The sequence below is a fragment of the Dendrobates tinctorius genome, unplaced genomic scaffold (genome assembly GCF_039654945.1).
Source record: "Dendrobates tinctorius isolate UK_male_01 unplaced genomic scaffold, ASM3965494v1 ptg000046l, whole genome shotgun sequence".
Lineage (NCBI taxonomy): Eukaryota > Metazoa > Chordata > Amphibia > Anura > Dendrobatidae > Dendrobates > Dendrobates tinctorius.
Genome location: NW_027361714.1, coordinates 38,039,028 through 38,058,172, shown reverse-complemented (window position 1 = coordinate 38,058,172; position 19,145 = coordinate 38,039,028). Strand labels below are relative to the sequence as shown.

The 19,145-nt window shown below is 42.2% G+C and overlaps 1 protein-coding gene across 1 annotated transcript in view; it reads left to right on the top strand.

The window, feature by feature from the left end:
• The window catches only part of TAAR1 (trace amine associated receptor 1), a 41,747-nt gene extending 30,713 nt beyond the window's left edge, over positions 1-11,034 (top strand). The window contains exon 2 of the mRNA XM_073576120.1: positions 9,868-11,034. Within this exon, the coding sequence (XP_073432221.1) occupies positions 9,980-10,996 (1,017 nt within the window). The 5' untranslated portion in view covers positions 9,868-9,979 and the 3' untranslated portion in view covers positions 10,997-11,034. The remainder of the gene's footprint in view (positions 1-9,867) is intronic.
• The last annotated feature ends 8,111 nt before the right edge of the window (positions 11,035-19,145 follow it).

The window sequence follows — 19,145 nt, the reverse complement described above, 5'->3', positions numbered from 1 at the left end:
CCTACACCTCCTCTGCATATTACTAAACAGACGTGACCACATCCCCAAAACCCATAAGACACAGCCTTGATTAAACACAACAACTTCATTCTTTTTGACCATGCAAGTGTTAAGGCCCCGTCACACTAAACGACGCACCAGCGATCCCGACAATGATACGACCTTGTCAGGATCGCTGGTGCCTCGCTACATGATCGCTGATGAGCTGCCAACAGGCAGCTTCACCAGCGATCAGGACCAGTGAGGACGCTGGTATCTAAGGTAAATATCGGATAACTAAGCACGCACGTCACTTAGTTACCCGCTGTGTACCTTAGATACCTGCGTGCTCACGCAAGGACGCCGGTATCTAAGGTAAATATCGGGTAACTAATCGCACGCGTCACTTAGTTACCCAATATTTACCTTGGATACCAGCTCCCAGCGTCTGCTTACAACGCTGGGAGCTTGCTGATCGTTGCTCTCCCGCTGCCACACGCAGCGATGCGTGCTAGCCAGCGGGAGACTAACGATCAAAAAATGGCCCAGGACATTTGTGCACGATCAGCGATACCCGGCGGGGGAGCCGGTCGCTGATGCGTGTCACACACAGCGAGATCACTGGCGAGATCACTGATGCATCACAAAATCAGCGATCTTGCTAGCGATCTCACTGTGTGTGACAGGGCTTTTAGAGTGGTGGCCTGTACTGTTGCGTTTCTGCCACTGAAGACCCTGATAAGGCTGTGCTGTAAATTATAATGTGAATAGTGTCATGTGGTTTAAGATATATTTTGTTATGTATAGTGTGGGATACGTATAATCTGGTATATTGTTTTGTTATTCAAATGTAATGTATAGTGTTTGCAAGGAAGATCTGTCCAGCCACATGCCCTAGGGACAGGCATAGTTAAAGTTCAGGGTTAGCCCACAACGGGAGGGGCAATTCCCAATAAAAGGGAGCTGCTTCCTGATAGATGTGTGGCGCCCCTGAGGCTTCAGTCGCCACAGAGGTACTGCACCTTCTCCTAAGGTGTAGTGCCCCACCATCCAGGTAGGCTGGGAACTCCTTTCCGCATTCCAACATCTGCACCCCACACACAGGATAGTTCAGCAAGGACCCATCCACGCTTTATGCTGGAAAGGTCATAGGGTGCCTTTTGTGGTCCCTGGCTTCGTAACACGAGAGGTGCTGGGGAGGCGGGTGGAGTTAGATATAAAAGAGAGGGAAGGTGTAGGATTTCAAGTGAGTCTGACAGAAAGTCAGTCTGGGGTGAGTCCCAGAGAAGGAGGTCAGTCAGACGAGGGTCTGAGAGAGAGAGCAGGCTGACAGCAGGTCAGCCTGAGAGGAGCTCAAGGCGGAGGAAGGCAGTCAGTCAGGAGAGGCTGAGGACTGTTCTTAGTGGAACGAGCTCCCTAGGGAAGGAAGAGAAGGAGAAAGAGACGTAGACTGGAGACTACAGATTCCATAAGAGAGATAGAACAGATCGGAACGAAGGAGAATAGAAGGACGGTGGGAAGCTGGTTGAAGAAAGATAGAGAACCCTTCCAGTCCAGAGAGCGCAAAGGCCAGGCCCGGTCCCCGAGGTTGATTGGATCTTTATGTCCGGCAACAGACACCGGAGGAGTAGTGAGCAGCTAACGCCTTGCTCCCATCATAGACTTGGGACACAACAGCAACTGAATAGAGAGCCGGGACGCAGTGAGGAGTCCCCAAAGCAGGCTACAGCTGTCTGTCATACAAGTAAAGACTAGGAACACCTAGAGAGAGGCATTCCAGGGTAACTAAGTACTGGAGTGCTTCGCAGCTAAAGGCGCATTGGAGGAGTCGTTCAGTAAGGTACATGTTGGCGGAGTGTGGAAGGGAGAATCCTATCCTGCCTTGAGGTTGGCTGGAGCTCTGACCTGGAGAACACGGTACGGAGGCAGGCAGTTGAGTGAACTGCAAACAGTGAGTAAAGCTTTGGAACCGCATACTCTGGTGTCCTCCAGTTATTCCCGCACTACTACACCTGGGTACCAGCCTCCATACTATTCTGCGCCTCTCCTCATCCATTGCACCTACACTGCCCTGGGACTACAGCTCCACCTGTGGGGAGCAAAACCATCTCTGCTGCACCACACCATCAGTCCCAGCGGATTTGTATGCAGCGTTGGCTTACCATCTCACTTGCCAAACACCAAGGGTGGCGTCACTAACTATTCATATAAACTTTAACACCATTAACATCTCCGCCATTGATATTGGGCGCCCAGGGCCACGGACCGGGTCACCGCTGCTGTGACACATTCCCACCTTGACACCGGCCCGGTACCGAGTACCCCGCTGCCCTGGGTGTGAGAGGGCGACCCAGATGGTTAGATAGGGAAGTACAGTAACCAAGGACAAGTTCAAGTTGCAGTGGGCAAGCATCTATCCTACAAGGCAGGGTGAGGCCTTACTGGAGTCTCTTGAGAACATTCCTGCAATGTCCGGATCCTAAGACACGGTACAGGTACTATGAATAGTGCCTTATCCTCTGGCATATAGAGGAAATTGGACATGGAACAACGTTAAGGGAAAGTAAAGGATCCGATGTGTACTGCGCTACTGGACGGGAAATATCGATGAGGCTGACAGAACCAGTAAACATGGGGATAGTGCGATTTTTTTCTGCAGCATGTCAATTCTTTGTGTGGATTTTTAGCGTTTTTTACACAATGATTTCAACTGAGTCAGTCAAATCAGCAGCAAAAATGCAGGTATGAAAATGTTAGCGGATTTGCTGTGGATAAGCTGAGTTTTTACGGGCTTCCTATGGTATTTCCCATGGTGTCATCTGTGCGACAGCGCAGGAAATACCCATGGTTATGATCGGCGGTAACATTAGCATCGGTCAGAGTGCTCCGGGGTCACCTTATCAGATGTCAGTATGACCCCGCAGCTGTGACTGTGACCAGCGGTAAAAAGCTTACCGCAGTTCACAGACATCGGCTAATGAGAGACTACTACTCCCATCACGCTATGTCGGCTGTCACTGACAGTGATAGCAAGCGCCGCTGATGGGAGAAGTAGTCTGTCTTCAGCCGGCGCCTGTGCTCACTCTTAAAAATAAATAGATAAATAAAAAAATAAAACATTTACAATTAAATACTTATTCAAATAAAAATAAAAAATATATTATACTCGCCTAACACCAAATACTCGATGCCCTTTTCTCCTATAAAAAAGGTTAAATATAAAAACAACATATACTCACGTCCCCTATAAACAATCAAAAATGATAAACAACCATATATCCTGTCTGGCGTAGTCCACGTAATCCGTGTCCCACGGTGATCTCACTTGTAGAACAGTCACATCGGGAGATGTGACTGCTCTATCCGGCCACAGGCTAAACACTGACAGGAGCGTCAACACTCCCACAGTGTGTAGCACTGACCTGCCGTGAGAGAGGTCACACAAGTTCATCAGCTTCTGTGAACTCACTTACGGCACCACCGCTGCATGAGAACGTTCTCATGCAGCGGTGGTACTGTAATGGAGATCATAAGGGCTCATCAACTGATGAACTATTGTGAACTTTCTCACCACAGCTCAGGGCTATACATTACTATACTCAGAGCTCCATTACTAACCTCTGGGTTTGATGTCATCTTACAATACAAAGGTGACATCAAGCCCCTCAACTATCACCTCACATGCCATCACACCAGGGCAAATGGTAAGAGCGAGGCTAAGTGCCAGAATTGGTGCATCTTGTGGATGCGCCACTTCGTGGACAGCTGAGAGCTGATGTTTTTAGTCTGGGAGGGGGCCAATATCCATGACCCTTTCCCAGGCTATTAATATCAGCCCGCAGCTGTCTGCCTCACCTTGCTGGCTAGATTTTATAGGGGAACCCTACGTCAATATTTTTCTGGGGTCCCCCTATAAACTAGCCAGTAAAAGCTAAGCAAACAGCTGTGAGCTGATATTAATAGCCTGGGAACCTTTATGGCTATTGGCTGCCTCCCAGAATATTAGCATCAGTCCTCAGCTGTCGACTTTCTGAAAAGTTAGACCATTCTAAAAACTGCACCCCTCAAGGTGCTTAAAACCACATTGAATAAGTTTATTAACCCTTCAGGTGCTTCACAGAAATGTTTTTTTGAAAAAATTAACATTTAACTTTTTTTCACAAAAAATTTACTTCAGATCCAATTTTTTTATTTTGACAAGAGTAACAGGAAATAATGGACCCCAAAATTTGTTGTGTAATCCTGAGCATGACGATACCAGATATGAGAGAGACAACTACTCTTTTGGCGCACATCAGAGCTCATAAAGGAAGGAGCGCCTTTTGACTTTTTGAATGCAAAATTTGCTGGAACAATTGGCCTACGCCATGTTGCGTGTGGAGAGCCTCTGATGTGCCTAAACAGTGAAAATCCCCCACAAGTGACACCATTTTGGAAACTAGACCCCTCAAGGAATGTATGCAAGGTAAGCACATTGAACCCCCAGGTGCTTCACAGAAATTTATAACGTTGAGCTGTAAAAATAATAAAACCACCTCTTCCTCACAAAAATGTTGTCTTATCCCCAAGTTTTTAATTTTTCTAAGGACTAATAGGAAATTTTTTTTACAATAAACTGAGGTCCATTTTTTCCTCAGTGCTCCAATATCATATATGTAATCAGGAAATATTTTTCAGGCACAATGCAAAGCTCAGAATGCAAGGAGTGCCAGATTTTACTGTTATGGTTTGCAGGTGCCATGACACACTGGGAGAGCCCATGAGATAGATATGTCCCCATTTACAATCTCATATTGTGTATATTTCTGCATATTGTAGTTATGTTCCCATCCAGGTCCCCATATTGTAGATACAGTATGTTCCCATCCAGGTCCCCATATTGTAGATATGTCCCCTTCCAGATCCCCATATTGTAGTAATGTCCCCATCATGGTACTGAAATTGTAGTCCTGTCCCTATATTCAGGTCCCCATCTTGTAGTTATGTCCTCATCCAGGTCCTCACATTGTAGATATGTCCCCATCCAGGTCCCCATATTGTAGTCATGTCCCCATATCCAGGTCTTCATATTGTACTTATGTCCCCATCCAGGTCCTCATATTGTAGATATGTCCTCATCCAGGTACCCATCTTGTAGTCATGTCCCAAAATCCAGGTCCCCATGTAGTTATGCCCCCATCCAGTTGTGTGTGTAATGTTAGTTTTTTTAATCAAAACTATTTGTAGCGTTGCCTTTTTTCCATTGACTTTTATTGTTTTGTTTTTTTTAATCGTACATTGCTAATATATAATGAAATTAATACAATCTCATTCCATGACCAAAATCTGCATGTCAAAATAATATTACAATTCAATGCAAAGTCAAACATTTATTTTTGCAGTCTATTTGGCTTATTGTATTACAAACACTACTAAATTGATAATTCTAAGAAAATCCTAGGTATTACTAAATATAAATGAAAACTATGGCATTAAAAAACAATGGGTTGATAACATGTATTCATCTCTGTTCATTTCAGCTTTGTTACTTATGACACAAAAGCTGTTAATTAGTAATATATTCACTAGTACACACAATGTTTAATTTCATTTTCTATGGTACACAAATTTCATTATATACAATTAATATCTGGTGAAAAATATACTGTAAATCCCGTATGCACACAGCCTATGTTCATCTGTGATGCAACATAATTTTTATGATTTTGCAGATGACATTTTATGTTATAATAACCTTCAGTGGTTCTTTTTATCCAAGTAATTATCCTTTTTTTTTTTAAATATTACACTTTGCCATACAAATAATCAAACATAATGACACAGAATGCACCATGATATACAGTATGTGAACATTGAAAAATGCATTTTGAACTGCATTATGTAAATATAGACTATAATTAAAAACTACAGTGGGTACGGAAAGTATTCAGACCCCTTTAAATTTTTCAGTCTTTGTTTCACTGAAAGCCATTTGGTAAATTCAAAAAAATTCATTTTTTTCTCATTAATGTACACTTTGCACCCCATCTTGACTGAAAAAAACTGAAATGAAGACATTTTTGCAAATTTATTAAAAAAGAAAAGCTGAAATATCACATGGTAATAAGTATTCAGACGCTTTGCTCAGTATTGAGTAGAAGCACTCTTTTGAGCTAGTACAGACATGAGTCTTCTTAGGAATGATGCAACAAGTTTTTCACACCTGGATTTGGGGATCCTCTGCCATCCTTCCTTGCAGATCCTCTCCAGTTCCGTCAGGTTGGATGGTGAACGTTGGTGGACAGCCATTTTCAGGTCTCTCCAGAGATGCTCAATTGGGCTTAGGTCAGGGCTCTGGCTGGGTCAGTCAACAATGGTCACAGAGTTCTTCTAAAGTCACTCCTTTGTTATTTTAGCTGTGTGCTTAGGGTCATTGTCTTGTTGGAAGGTGAACCTTCAGCCAAGTCTGAGGTCCATAGCACTGTGGAAGAGGTTTTCATCCAGGATAACTCTGTTCTTGGCCGCATTCATGTTTCCTTCAATTGCAACCAGTCGTCCTGTCCCTGCAGCTGAAAAACGCCCCCACAGCATGATGCTGCCTCCACCATGTTTCACTGTTGGGATTGTATTGGGCAGCTGATGAGCAGTGCCTGGTTTTCTTTACACATACCGCTTAGAATTATCACCAAAACGTTTTATCTTTTCCTCATCAGACCAGAGAATCTTATTTCTCATAGTCTGGGGGTCCTTCATGTGTATTTTAGCAAACTCTGAGGGCTTTCATATGTCTGGCAATGAGGAGAGGCTTCCGTCGGGCCACTCTGCCATAAAGGCCGAACTGGTGGAAGGCTGCAGTGATAGTTGACTTTGTGGAACTTTCTCCCATCTCCCTACTGCATCTGTGGAGCTCAGTCACAGTAATCTTGGGGCTCTTCTTTGCTTCTCTCACCAAGGCTCTTCTCCTATGATTGCTCAGTTTGGCTGGATGGCCAGGTCTAGGAAGGCTTCTAGTGGTCCCAAACTTCTTCCAGTTAAGGAATATGGAGGCCGCAGTGCTCTTAAGACCTTGAGTACAGCAGAAATTCCTTTGTAACCTTGGCCAGATCTGTGCCTTGCCACTATTCTGTCTCTGAGCTCCTTGGCCAGTTCCTTTGACCTCATGATTCTCATTTGGTCTGACATGCACTGTGAGCTGTGAGGTCTTATATAGACATGTGTGTGCCTTTACAAATCAAGTCCTATTAGTTTATTTAAACACAGCTGGACTCCAATGAAGGAGTTGAACCATCTCAAGGAGGATGACAAGGAGATGGACAGCATGTGACTTAAATATGAGTGTCTGAGCAAAGGGTCTGAATAGTTATGGCCATGTGAAATTTCAGTTTTTCTTTTTTAATAAATTTGCAAAAATTTCTACATTTCTGTCTTTTTTTCAGTCAAGATGGGGTGCAGAGTGTACATTAATGAGAAAAAAATGAACTTTTTTGAATTTACCAAATGGCTGCAAGGAAACAAAAAGTGAAAAATTTAAAAGGGGCTGAATATTTTATGTACCCACTGTACGTCTGATGCACAGTGTCTGGCTTACAGCCTATTGACGCCTATACTATTAGATCAGGAAGGCTGCCCAACACTATATAGGTGTACTCCACATGAAAGACATCCCAGTACGCCCAACCAACAGTCAAGGGTCCTCATACTTGCAAGTCTTAACACTAAATTCAAAAACAGCTAGACCTAGAATCAAGAAAAATAACGAACAGCCTTACCAACTCCTGGCCAGATTACCATTACAATAGCAAGATGCAGCAGACCCCCATGATAAAGGCGGGGGCAGCACAGGTGCAACATACTGATAGAGTAATCACTCACAGGCCTACCAATTCATGGAGAAAGTGGTTGCCTAGTATTAAAAATGCACACACAGATGAAGCCTGCATAGGACGCCAGTCACACTGTGCATGTGGTGCACAGTGTCTGGCTTACAGCCTATTGATGATGCCCATACTATCAGATCAGGTGGGCTGAGCAGCACAATATAAGTGGAAAAAGGAGTTGACAAACATTGTATATGAAAAAAAAGATCTCTGACCCCTTTCTGTCCTACGACCCCCTGCTGTGAACATGTAATTGAAATGGGTTATCCTATGGAGAGAAGACACAAAGTATAAGCAACAGACTTTTAGAGCCTTTCACTCAAAAGCAATAGAGGCGAATGATATCAGACGCTCTGGCATCGAAGTCCAGTTATGATTATTGTTTTTTGGTGATAGATGTGGGTCCTATAGTTATGTGAGATATATTTTCAGTGACGTGATGAAGTGGCAAACGTAACACATTTACTCACATCACTGAGCGGTCTGCGAATCAGCCCAGAATTAATATTGGCAAGATGGATAATGTTATATATATCAAGTTTCCTATCTATCGAAAGCTAGAATCATGATAGGAAATATGGCATTAATATACTGCCTGCAACCTCCAGGGGGGAGATATCCTAAAGGTTGGAGATTTCCTATTTACTTTCCTGCAACTAACGCTACCAAGGGGAGGTATATGGGTGGGACTCTATTCTAAAAAAAGCAGATTCTGAAATATATTCATTGTTCAATGCTGGGAGTTTTTTTTATGAAGACGCGAGTGCCGGCTTTTTCACTTGGATTGTCATTTTGCCGAGCATAGATAGTTGAGCTGATTGCTCCTTTCTCTTGCATTTTCAAGAGTTAGGTTAAGACACACCTTTTCGTGGTGGGACGGCTTTCACGTTTTTTGATCAAAACAATGTTAACCCAAGTTATTTACATGTACTATTACTATTTATTTGCTTAATACAGGGCGTTTGCTCATTTTGTTTTTAACTTTAGCTTCTGTTTGTTATATGGCCACAGGGTAAATATACGCCTATGCATTGCAATTATACCAACACATGCTCTGGCTCAATTTTTTTTAGTTTAGTTTTGTATATTTTATAAGCACTGCCTACTAGTTGGATTAAATATATGGTGGCAGCTAGTTTTTCTTGGGTTATTGCTGGACTTGGCGGTGACCGTACCGAAGCATATATCTATATATTCAATGCACTGGAATCACATGCGTACATGCGTAGATACTATAAGCTCACTGGGAAGCACACAATGATTGGACTAATAGCCAAAGCAGCCATGGCCTTTTCCATCAACTGTCAGTCAACTGCGTAATTGTCCTGACTATTGGAGGCAGCGGAGTGCTTGTTTGTGACAAGCTGGTGGCAGCGGTGGGATATCTGCGTGATCCCCTGACTGTTCCCCTGACATACTGTATATATATATTTTTTTAAGGACAAAACAAAAGTCTCCATAATTCAGCAATTTGAACACAACTGTCTATCTCATTAAGTGTGCATGTTGTAAAAAATATATATTATTTTGCACACTTCCTTGTTGTAATAGTCCATTATTAAGCCCATATACATCACCCAAATACCATTGATGGTTACAACTAGTAACCATCTGCTTTTTCCTTGCTGGATGAGGTTGAGGTCATGTGGGCTTTAATAATTTGTTTGCAATAAAGTGCTTAAAAGGGGTTCAGTACAGTCCCAGAAGATCTTAGAGTGTTATACAGGTATCCAGGCAATTAGCGGCTTTGAGCATTACGATTCCATGGTTAAGTATATCCATCACAAATCAAATTTTTTTTAAGCAGACTAAATAGAATATCAAACAGTTCACCCAACTCTAGTATAATGAATAAATAGCAGAAAGTATACATACTGGTATTTTCATACATTTACGGCAAATAGGTCTTTAACAGTTTAGTGCTGACTCATAAAGTATGTTCACAGACTCATAGTAATGCAGTGGTATTAACAGGTCATCATAACTTTTCCTAATGTTTACCCATATTAACAATCAATTATTTGTTTTACAGTTTTTGACAACTGATAGCAGGAGAAAGCAAAGTTACACATCGGATGCCTCACTATTACACCCTCACCCACTGCAACCAATGTGTCAAGGTGAAACGTGGTATCTGAAGTACAATGCAGCTACAGTACTGTTTTGAGACAATGAACAAGTCATGTGAAAAGTATAACTGGCCAATCAACGTAAGGATTCCCATGTATGTGTTTATGGTAAGCACCATGTTGGCCACAATGGCAGGAAATCTTGCTGTGATCATCTCCATAGCTCATTTCAAACAGCTTCACACTCCAACAAATTATCTGATCCTTTCCATGGCCACTGTGGACTTTCTATTGGGCTGCCTTGTGATGCCATATAGTATGGTGAGGTCAGTGGAGAACTGTTGGTATTTTGGAGACATCTTCTGTAAAATCCATACAGGAATGGATATAATGCTAAGTACAGCTTCCATCTTCCACCTCTCGTTCATCTCCGTGGATAGATATTATGCAGTATGCGATCCACTGAGATATAAGTCAAGAATAAATCGCTTTACTGTGCTCACAATGATCATTGCCAGTTGGGTGCTACCTGGTATTTTTGCCTTTAGTATGATCTTTCTTGAGCTTAACATAAAAGGATCTGAATCATATTTCTATAATCAAGTCAGTTGCATTGGAGGCTGCTTTGTATTTTTCAGTGAAACATCAGGGATAGTGTCTTCAATGTTGTCCTTCTTTATTCCTGGATTTGTTATGATTTGTATTTATGGCAAAATATATTTCATTGCAAGAAGACAGGCACGATTAATTAAAGACACTACCAATAAGATCCAATTCCAGATTGATCTAGATGGAAAACACCAATCCCGATGTAGAGAGAGGAAAGCTGCTAAAACCCTTGGAACAATTATGGGGGTTTTCCTTATTTGCTGGTCTCCCTTCTTTTTCTCCACAGCTACTGGTCCTTTTATGAACTATAGAATTCCATCATTCGTCATTGATGCGTTTGTATGGATTGGATATTTAAATTCAACTTTCAACCCAATGGTCTATGCTTTCTTTTATCTATGGTTCCGGAAAGCACTAAAAATGATTTTGCTTGGAAAAGTTTTTCAGTTTGAGTCTTCTAGAACTATTTTATATTATGAATAATTCATCAAGCAAAAAGGAAAATAATAATAAAAGAGTGAATACTGAAAAATAGAATGAGACTGAATATGTATGCTAAATAACTAACATTGCACTTCCAGAAGACCTTCTTTGCACTTTAAGATTCTCTATTACCAGAAATATTTTTCTAAAACATACTTTTGATTTATGAAGTATTCTGAAATGACTTCAATTCACTTGACATGCCAGTCCATCTTTTAATACCATATAGTTTCAAGTCAAATCCAGAATTATGGTTTATAAATAGTGATGTGCCAGCGTGCTCGGATAAGGAGTGTCCTAATCACATATTTCCGGTGTGCTCGAAAAAATGCTCCCAGTCCCGACACCGCAGCTGTCTATAGCCGCAACGCATGCAGGGATTATCTACCGAACAGGCAATCCGTATATATGTTGAGCCTGTTGAGCAGCGGCGAGACATACAGCCCCGGCGACTCTAGCATTTTTTTCGAGCATGCCGTAAATACACGATATGGACATGAGCATGCACCTTAACACCTTATCCGATAACACCTTATCCGAGCATGCACGCTTATCACTGTTTATGAGCTTCAAAGTGTTATTCTCATGTTCTTTCTTCAGGAGAACACCACTCCTCTGCCTCCTGGTTTCCTGCTTTCTAAGGGTGCGGTGTGTTCCTGAAGATTGACAGTTAGGACCTGCAACCTAATTTCACTGATGGCCCCAAATGTGCACCCTTCACTGCTACTTTGGCACTGGAGAAGTACAGGGGGACTGAAGTTGAGCAGATCTATTGGTCTCGTCAGTTTCAGTGCAGTCTTTGCTAGGATAACTATGATAGACAAGCTGCAGTCTTTAAAATGAAAAATCCCTCAATTCTTGAGAATGGAGAAGATTTTTAATAAGGGGCAAATTTCAAAGTTGCTTCCTTTCACAAACCCTATGTAATAGTTCTCATTTAACAAGAACTTTAAAGATGTCTTGTATCATATGTAAATTGTTCATTTGCATTCAAGGAGGGGGAAACGTGCCTCGAACTCAAGCTGGCTGCACCTTGATCCTCAAAATTTTGCCTAATTCATCGATGACCCTTGTGCATTTTCTCAAGGCTTTCTCAAATCCTGCTCTTTGGGATTTCAGTCAATACAGGCTAGGTTGATTAAGTGAACAGTCAATCTGAATTCTTAACATATGTATACAGTGCATGTATAAGACGCAAGCTGTCATTACATTTCTTTTTTTCCTTAAACATGGGTCATCACATGGGCACTGTTTTACAAAGCCCTGAAGAACAACTGTATGATACATGTGGGGAGATGCAAGCAAAAAAAACACCTGACATGTCTATGCAAGAAATTTGAAGCCTTTCTATCAGTAAAAGCGCATTCATACATCCATATATTGGTCAGAGATTGGACTGCAATACTCGCACTGACCGCCGGTCTCCCAACCAGAACTGACAGCTTCATAGAAATATATGTTGGGAGATTCAAGGCCAGTTCATGCATTGTGGTTCGATCTCGGACCAATTTGTATGGCGGTCTGAATGTGCCCCAAGTTTGGAACAGCAATCATAACAAAGATACTTGGGGAACTTAATCAGCACCTAATTTTCACATAAAAATTACTTCTATATTGGACTTTATGGTAGACTTATTCGACTGTTACAAGGCACAATCTGCATACAAGGTAATTATAGACAGTTCTATGAATAGTTTAGGCGTTTTAGCAAATCTCAACATAAAAATCTATGAGAAATATCTGACAAGTCATCTGACAAACACCATAGCATATACCGTATAGCTTAAAGTGTATTTGATTATATTTGGTCTGTGATTTTCTACAGCTTGGAAATAATGTATTAATAATAGTCTTTTATTATTATTATTATTATTATTTGTTTAGGGAATAAAAAAGAATTTAGAAGCAGCAAACATATGAAAAATAATAAGGAAATAAAGAGAGTGTGTATGTTCACACATTGCTCCCTTGGGGTAACTAGATTCTACCATTTTCTGAAAAGGTGCACTAAGAGAAAAAAACCCACTATATTTTCATCTCAGTATGTACACAGATTTGTATTTATTAAAGTACATTCCTTTAATATTCTTTATTTTATTTGTTGTCTGTCGCATTATAATGTTAATGAACGTATAAAAAATAATGTACCATGTACTGTGTTTTACTAGTGTAAAAGTCTCTTTATGACTGATGCATATTATTGAATTTTACCAGTGCTCCAAACTGTTCTGTTTTTACGGGATTGTGCTGCAAAATAGAACGCAAAGTGGCAAGGTTTATGCAGCCGAGCAGAAAGTAAATATTTCTAAATGTTTTGAGTATTAGTTGATCAACAGTGGGGTTATAAATGCCCCAAATACAGTAGGTACTCAAATGTTGAGAGATACGATATACTGTGTGTTGCATATGATGAATATTAAAAGCAATCCACATTTTTGTTGTGTAAAGTTTCCATGACCATAAGTCTTACATCCTGAACAAAGACTTATCATATGCTGAGGCATCACCTAATGAAACCTGTTTACTGTAGCTGCACTGTTAGGAACGGCGGAACACACTAAATAAAAATAAATAATAAAGTGTGTTCACCGCTCGGGGTCCACCGTGCAGTAGGTGTTACACTGCTGCTAGGTAATGGCAGACGAGCAATATGGCGGCATAATGCACACGAGTTAGACTTCACCCGAAATGCGCAGAGCGGGCTCTGTTCACACACAGAGGCGCCGCAAAAAAAACATACCAAAACGCTGAGCCTGTTAGTGTCACAGGCCTCAGGAAAATGCACACACGGTATCAGGTCACAGGAGCAGGACCTAAGACAGAGGAGCTGCGTCCGTCTAGACCTACCGTGTGTGCGGCGTCGCTACTGAAAATGAACGGCATACTGACTAACCGAGAGGGATCCCTGAGTCAAAGCAAGTAGCTGAAGAGAGGTGTCATGCGTGACCCATGGTCCCAGGAAGACCTGCTTAATAGCTGTTAAAAACTGAGCAGCGGTCCGAACCTCTGGGTCACCACGCTCCCATAGTGGCGTAACCCACTCCAGTGCCTTGCCCGACAGAAGGGAAACAATAAACCCCACCTTGGCCCGTTCCGTAGGGAATCGCGCAGCCAGTAATTTCAGCTGGATAGAGCACTGGCTGACGAAACCCCTACAGGAGGCGCCATTGCCAGAAAATTTATCGGGCAACGGGAGGCGGGTAACTGTCGGTGCTTGGGAGCACGTGGACATACGTGAAACTGCTTTTGCGATTCCCTGTACAGCAGCTTCAGTGGATTTCGCAGCTGAGATAGCAGTCTCAAGAGTAGCCAACCGGCCCTCCAGCTGCCGAATATACTGTAAGAGTTGCTGCTGTTCTGCCATCACTAGCCAGACCCTGGCGCTAGTATAATGTTAGGAACGGAGGAACGCACTAAATAAAAATAAATAATAAAGTGCGTTCACCGTTCGGAGTCCACCGTGCAGTAGGTGTTTCACCGCTGCTAAGTAATGACAGACGAGCAATATGGCGGTATAATGTGCATGGGTTAGACTTCACCCGAAATGCGCAGAGCGGGCTCTGTTCACACACAGAGGCGCCGCAACAAAAACATACAAAAACGCTGAGCCTGTTAGTGTCACAGGCCTCAGGTAAATGCACACACGGTATCAGGACACAGGAGCAGGACCTAAGACAGAGGAGCTGCGTCCGTCTAGACCTACCATGTATGCGGCGTCGCTACTGCGAGTGCCAGGAAGGGCTGCAACTGCAGCGCGGCGTAGGACACTGCCGCTGGATGACACAGCTACAAAGCAGGCGCAATGTTGGACGCTAGCGCAGACGTGCGGTGTGCACAGTGGCCTAAGGCTTGCCACTGACTGGCGCTGACTGCTGAACTAATTCCCTATCCACATGCGTAATATCAGAGGGAAGGGGTTTCTTAATAAGTCAGTCACCAGAATCATATATCCGTCACCATTTGCACATAGCAAGTATAGTCTATACTAGCGCATGGCCGAACAGTCATGCACGCTTTTTATAGCTGTGCGGGACCTTCCAGATCTCCGAGATGGACCAATGAGATCTGGAGCAGGACCTGGGCACATGACTCCCGATCTCCAATGGGAGATGGTCTCGTGAGAATGCTCAGTAGGAGCACAGAGGAACTTAGTCTCTGGAGCGGTCTGCTGCAAAGTAATCTTCTCTGCAGTAGATAGACAGCAGGAAACCGCAGAATGTGAGGCTCTGGATTCCTGCAGAGCAGACGCAGAAACCTGACGCCTAACATGCACATTGTCAATGCATTTTTTTACATATTTACTTTACAATTATCTACAATGGGAGAATGCAATATGCAATATTTGTAAAGAAGATGGACTGTAGACCTAGGGGCAGAGGTGGAATTGTATTGAATGCAGAGATGCAAGCCCATGACTGGGATCAAGCCAGCAGGACATTGCCTCTAGCAACCAGGAAAATGACTGTTGTAGTAGGAAGGGAAATAGTAGTGCAGCAAAGGCCAGGCAGATGTTGGTGGTAGGGGACTCTATAATATGGTGGACAGACAGGGACATCTACCACCGAGACTGCGAATGCCAAACAGTGTGTTGTCTACTGTGTGCTAGGGTTTCACATACAGTGTGTTGTCTACTGTGTGCTAGGGTTTCACATACAGTGTGTTGTCTACTGTGTGCTAGGGTTTCACATGTCGCCGATTGAATAGGCAGATTGCTGGATGGGGCTGAGGAAAACCCAGCAGTCATATTACACATTGAGTCAAAAATGAGAGGGATATGAAAGGTCATTAAAATGATTACAGGAAGCTAGGATAGAAGCTAAAGCCCAGGAGCGTTAGAAGCTAAAGATAGAAGCTAAAGCCCAGGATCTCCAATATAGCATTTTCAGAGATGCTGCTGGTGCCACAATCGCCTCTAGAAAAGCAACTGAAGGGAAATAAATAAGTGGCTTAGAAATTGGTGCGGGAAGGAAGGGTTTGAGTTCATGGAGAACTGGGCCGACTCACAGACTCTACGGTTGGGATGTACAGTAGATCATTAGCATCCACATATATGTTGAATCGCACTTCTTTTTGTAATTTGAACACACAGCTTAGACTAATGGAAGCCAAGCATTTAAGAGATCCATTAAAATAGCTTTTATTGATTAACAAGTTTAAACATTCTGAAAAAAGCAAAAATGTCCAACACAGGACGCTGGTGTGGCCACATGAAATAGCTTACAAAAAATACTTGAAGGTACAGAGAATGAAATTAATATATTTACAATGTCACTAAATATCAAAAAGTATAAAAAATCAACAAAGTATTGTAAAAATGCTGTATCCCTCCTCTTAAGTATTTGACAAACAGGTTTTTATTACTTTGCTGGGAGAAATTAATCAGTTAATCAAACCTATTTGCCGAATACTTAAGAGGAGGGATACAGCGTATTTATACTACATTGTTGATTTTTTTATACTTTTTGATATTTACTGACATTGTAAATATATTAATTTCCATCTCTGTACCTTTTTTTGTAAGCTATTTCATGTGGCCACACCAGCATCCTGTGTTGGACATGTTTGCTTTTTTAAAAATGTTTAAACTTGTTAATCAATAAAAGCTATTTTAATGGATCTCTTCCATGCTTGGCTTCCATTAGTCTAAGCTGTGTGTTGAGGTTGGGATGTAGAACCTATAGCAACCATGATGGAACAAGTGATCAAAAATAATAAAAATAGCTAATTTTATTTAGATATTGGAAAAAATACTTAAAATTCAATGTAATAAATGACACAGAGTTAACCCCTTAAAGACCAGGGGTATTTTTGGTTTTGCATTTTCATTTTTCCCTCCCCTTCTTTCCAGAGCTATAACTTTTTTATTTTTCCATCTATATAGCCATGTGAGGGCTTATTTTTTGCAGGACGAGTTGTACTTTTAAATGACTCCATTGGTTTTACCATGTCATGAACTTGAAAACGGGAACAAAAATTCCAAATGCGGTGAAATTGCTTAAAAAGTGCAATCCCACACTTGTTTTTTGCTTGGCTTTTTTGCTAGGTTCACTAGATGCTAAATCTGACCTGCCATTATGATTCTCCAGGTCATTACGAGTTCATAGACACCAAACATGTCTATGTCCTCTTTTATCTAAGAGGTGAAAAAAAATTCCAAAGTTTGTTAAAAAAAAAAAAAAAAAAAAAAATTGCGCAATTTTCCAAGACCAATAGCGTCTCCATTTTTCTTGATCTGGGGTCGGGTGAGGGCTTATTTTTTCTGTGCCGGGCTGACGTTTTAATAATACCACTTTTGTGCAGATATGTTCTTTTGATCGCCCGTTATTGCATTTTAATGCAATGTCTTGGCGACCAAAAAAATGTAATTCTGGCGTTTTGAATTTTTTTCTTGCTACGCCGTTTAGCGATCGGGTTAATGCTTTTTTATTGATAGATCGGGCGATTCTGAACATGGCAATACCTAATATGTGTATGTGGGATTTTTTTTTACTGTTTTATTTTGATTGGGGCGAAAGGGGGGTGATTTGAACTTTTAGGTTTTTTTAATCTTTTTTATTTTTAATCATTTTTTTTAACTTTTGGCATGCATCAATAGCCTCCATAGGAGGAAAGAAGCATGTGCAACCCGATCGTCTCTGCTACATATGGGCGATGAGCAGATCGCCCATATGTAGCAGATTTATTGCTGTGCTTTCAGCGCTGACCACCGGGTGGCGCTGAAAGCCATATGCCTGGAACAACCATAGAGGTCTCATAGAGACCTCTGGTTGTCCAGGCAACATGACGCCGACCCCGGATCACGTGACGGGGGTCGGCGATGAGGTCATTTCCGGCCCGGCGCCGGAGCCCTCATTAAAGCAGGGGAGATGTCTGATGACGGACTGTGTCCGTCATTGGACATTAAGAGGTTAAAAACTCATTGCCTGGTGGGACATGATAACAAAAACCACAAAGCAGAAACACACATTTCTACAATCCTATAATATAGAAAATAGACGCCCCATGTGTAAAAGGATCAACAATACGTCTATTACTTGATCCACACTGTGGAATAAATATCTATATAATCACAATAGTGGCGTAAGCTAATAATAGACCATGAATAAAGTAATTAAGCTAACATGCATCTGTAACATAAGAAAAAATATCAATATAATCTCAATAGTAGCACCAGCCAATAACAGATAATAAATAAATAGTCAAGCTAGCATATGTCAGTGACAAAGATAGATCTTGTATAATGGTAAAAAAGGTCATAAGTGATCCATTACCTGTAGTCATGAAAAGATGGATGTGTTAGGCTGGTTTCACATTTGCGTTAAAACAACGCTGTGCCCTGCGTCATTAAGCCCCGCCCCGAGCCGGCTCCCTGCCCGCCCCATCCGGGATCACCGCCTACTTTCGCATTTGCACGCATGCGATCGGCGCACCCTATCTTTAGCATAGGGTGTGCAGATCATGCGCTGCCAGTGTGAAAGTAGCGTGCTGCGCACCTTTGACGGTGCGCCGTGCGCGCCAAAATGCAGCATGTTGCATTTCGGCGCGCACGGCGCACCGTCAAAAGTGCGCAGCATGCTACTTTCACACTGGCAGCGCATGATCTGCGCACCCTATGCTAAAGATAGGGTGCGCCGATCGCATGCGTGCAAATGCGAAAGTAGGCGGTGATCCCGGATGGGGCGGGCAGGGAGCCGGCTCGGGGCGGGGCTTAACGACGCAGGGCGCAGCGTTGTTTTAACGCAAATGTGAAACCAGCCTAAGCTGCTAACTCGCACCTTGATGCATGTTTCATCACCTCTGCAGTTTCATCAGGAGCTAGGGAAGCACTGTAGTTGATAGTGTTTTACAGTGTGTTAGGTTACCTGATTGACTGAGTGTGTGTGCTGGTGCGTTCCCGCCATGTTACCACATCACAGAGGAGATGGCGTTCAGTGCACAACAAGTTAAGGGAAGAGCTAAATCGTGGGACCATGCCATGGTAACTGGGGATATCGAGCATAAATAGGGTGTGTTAAAGAATATACTACTAGAAACCAGTAGAAAACATATACCTTCTGCTAATAAAATGTCTAGGAAAAAAAAGAAGCTAATGTGGATAAACAGGGTAGTACAAAGTATAATACCAAAAAGATAAAGGGCATTTAAAACT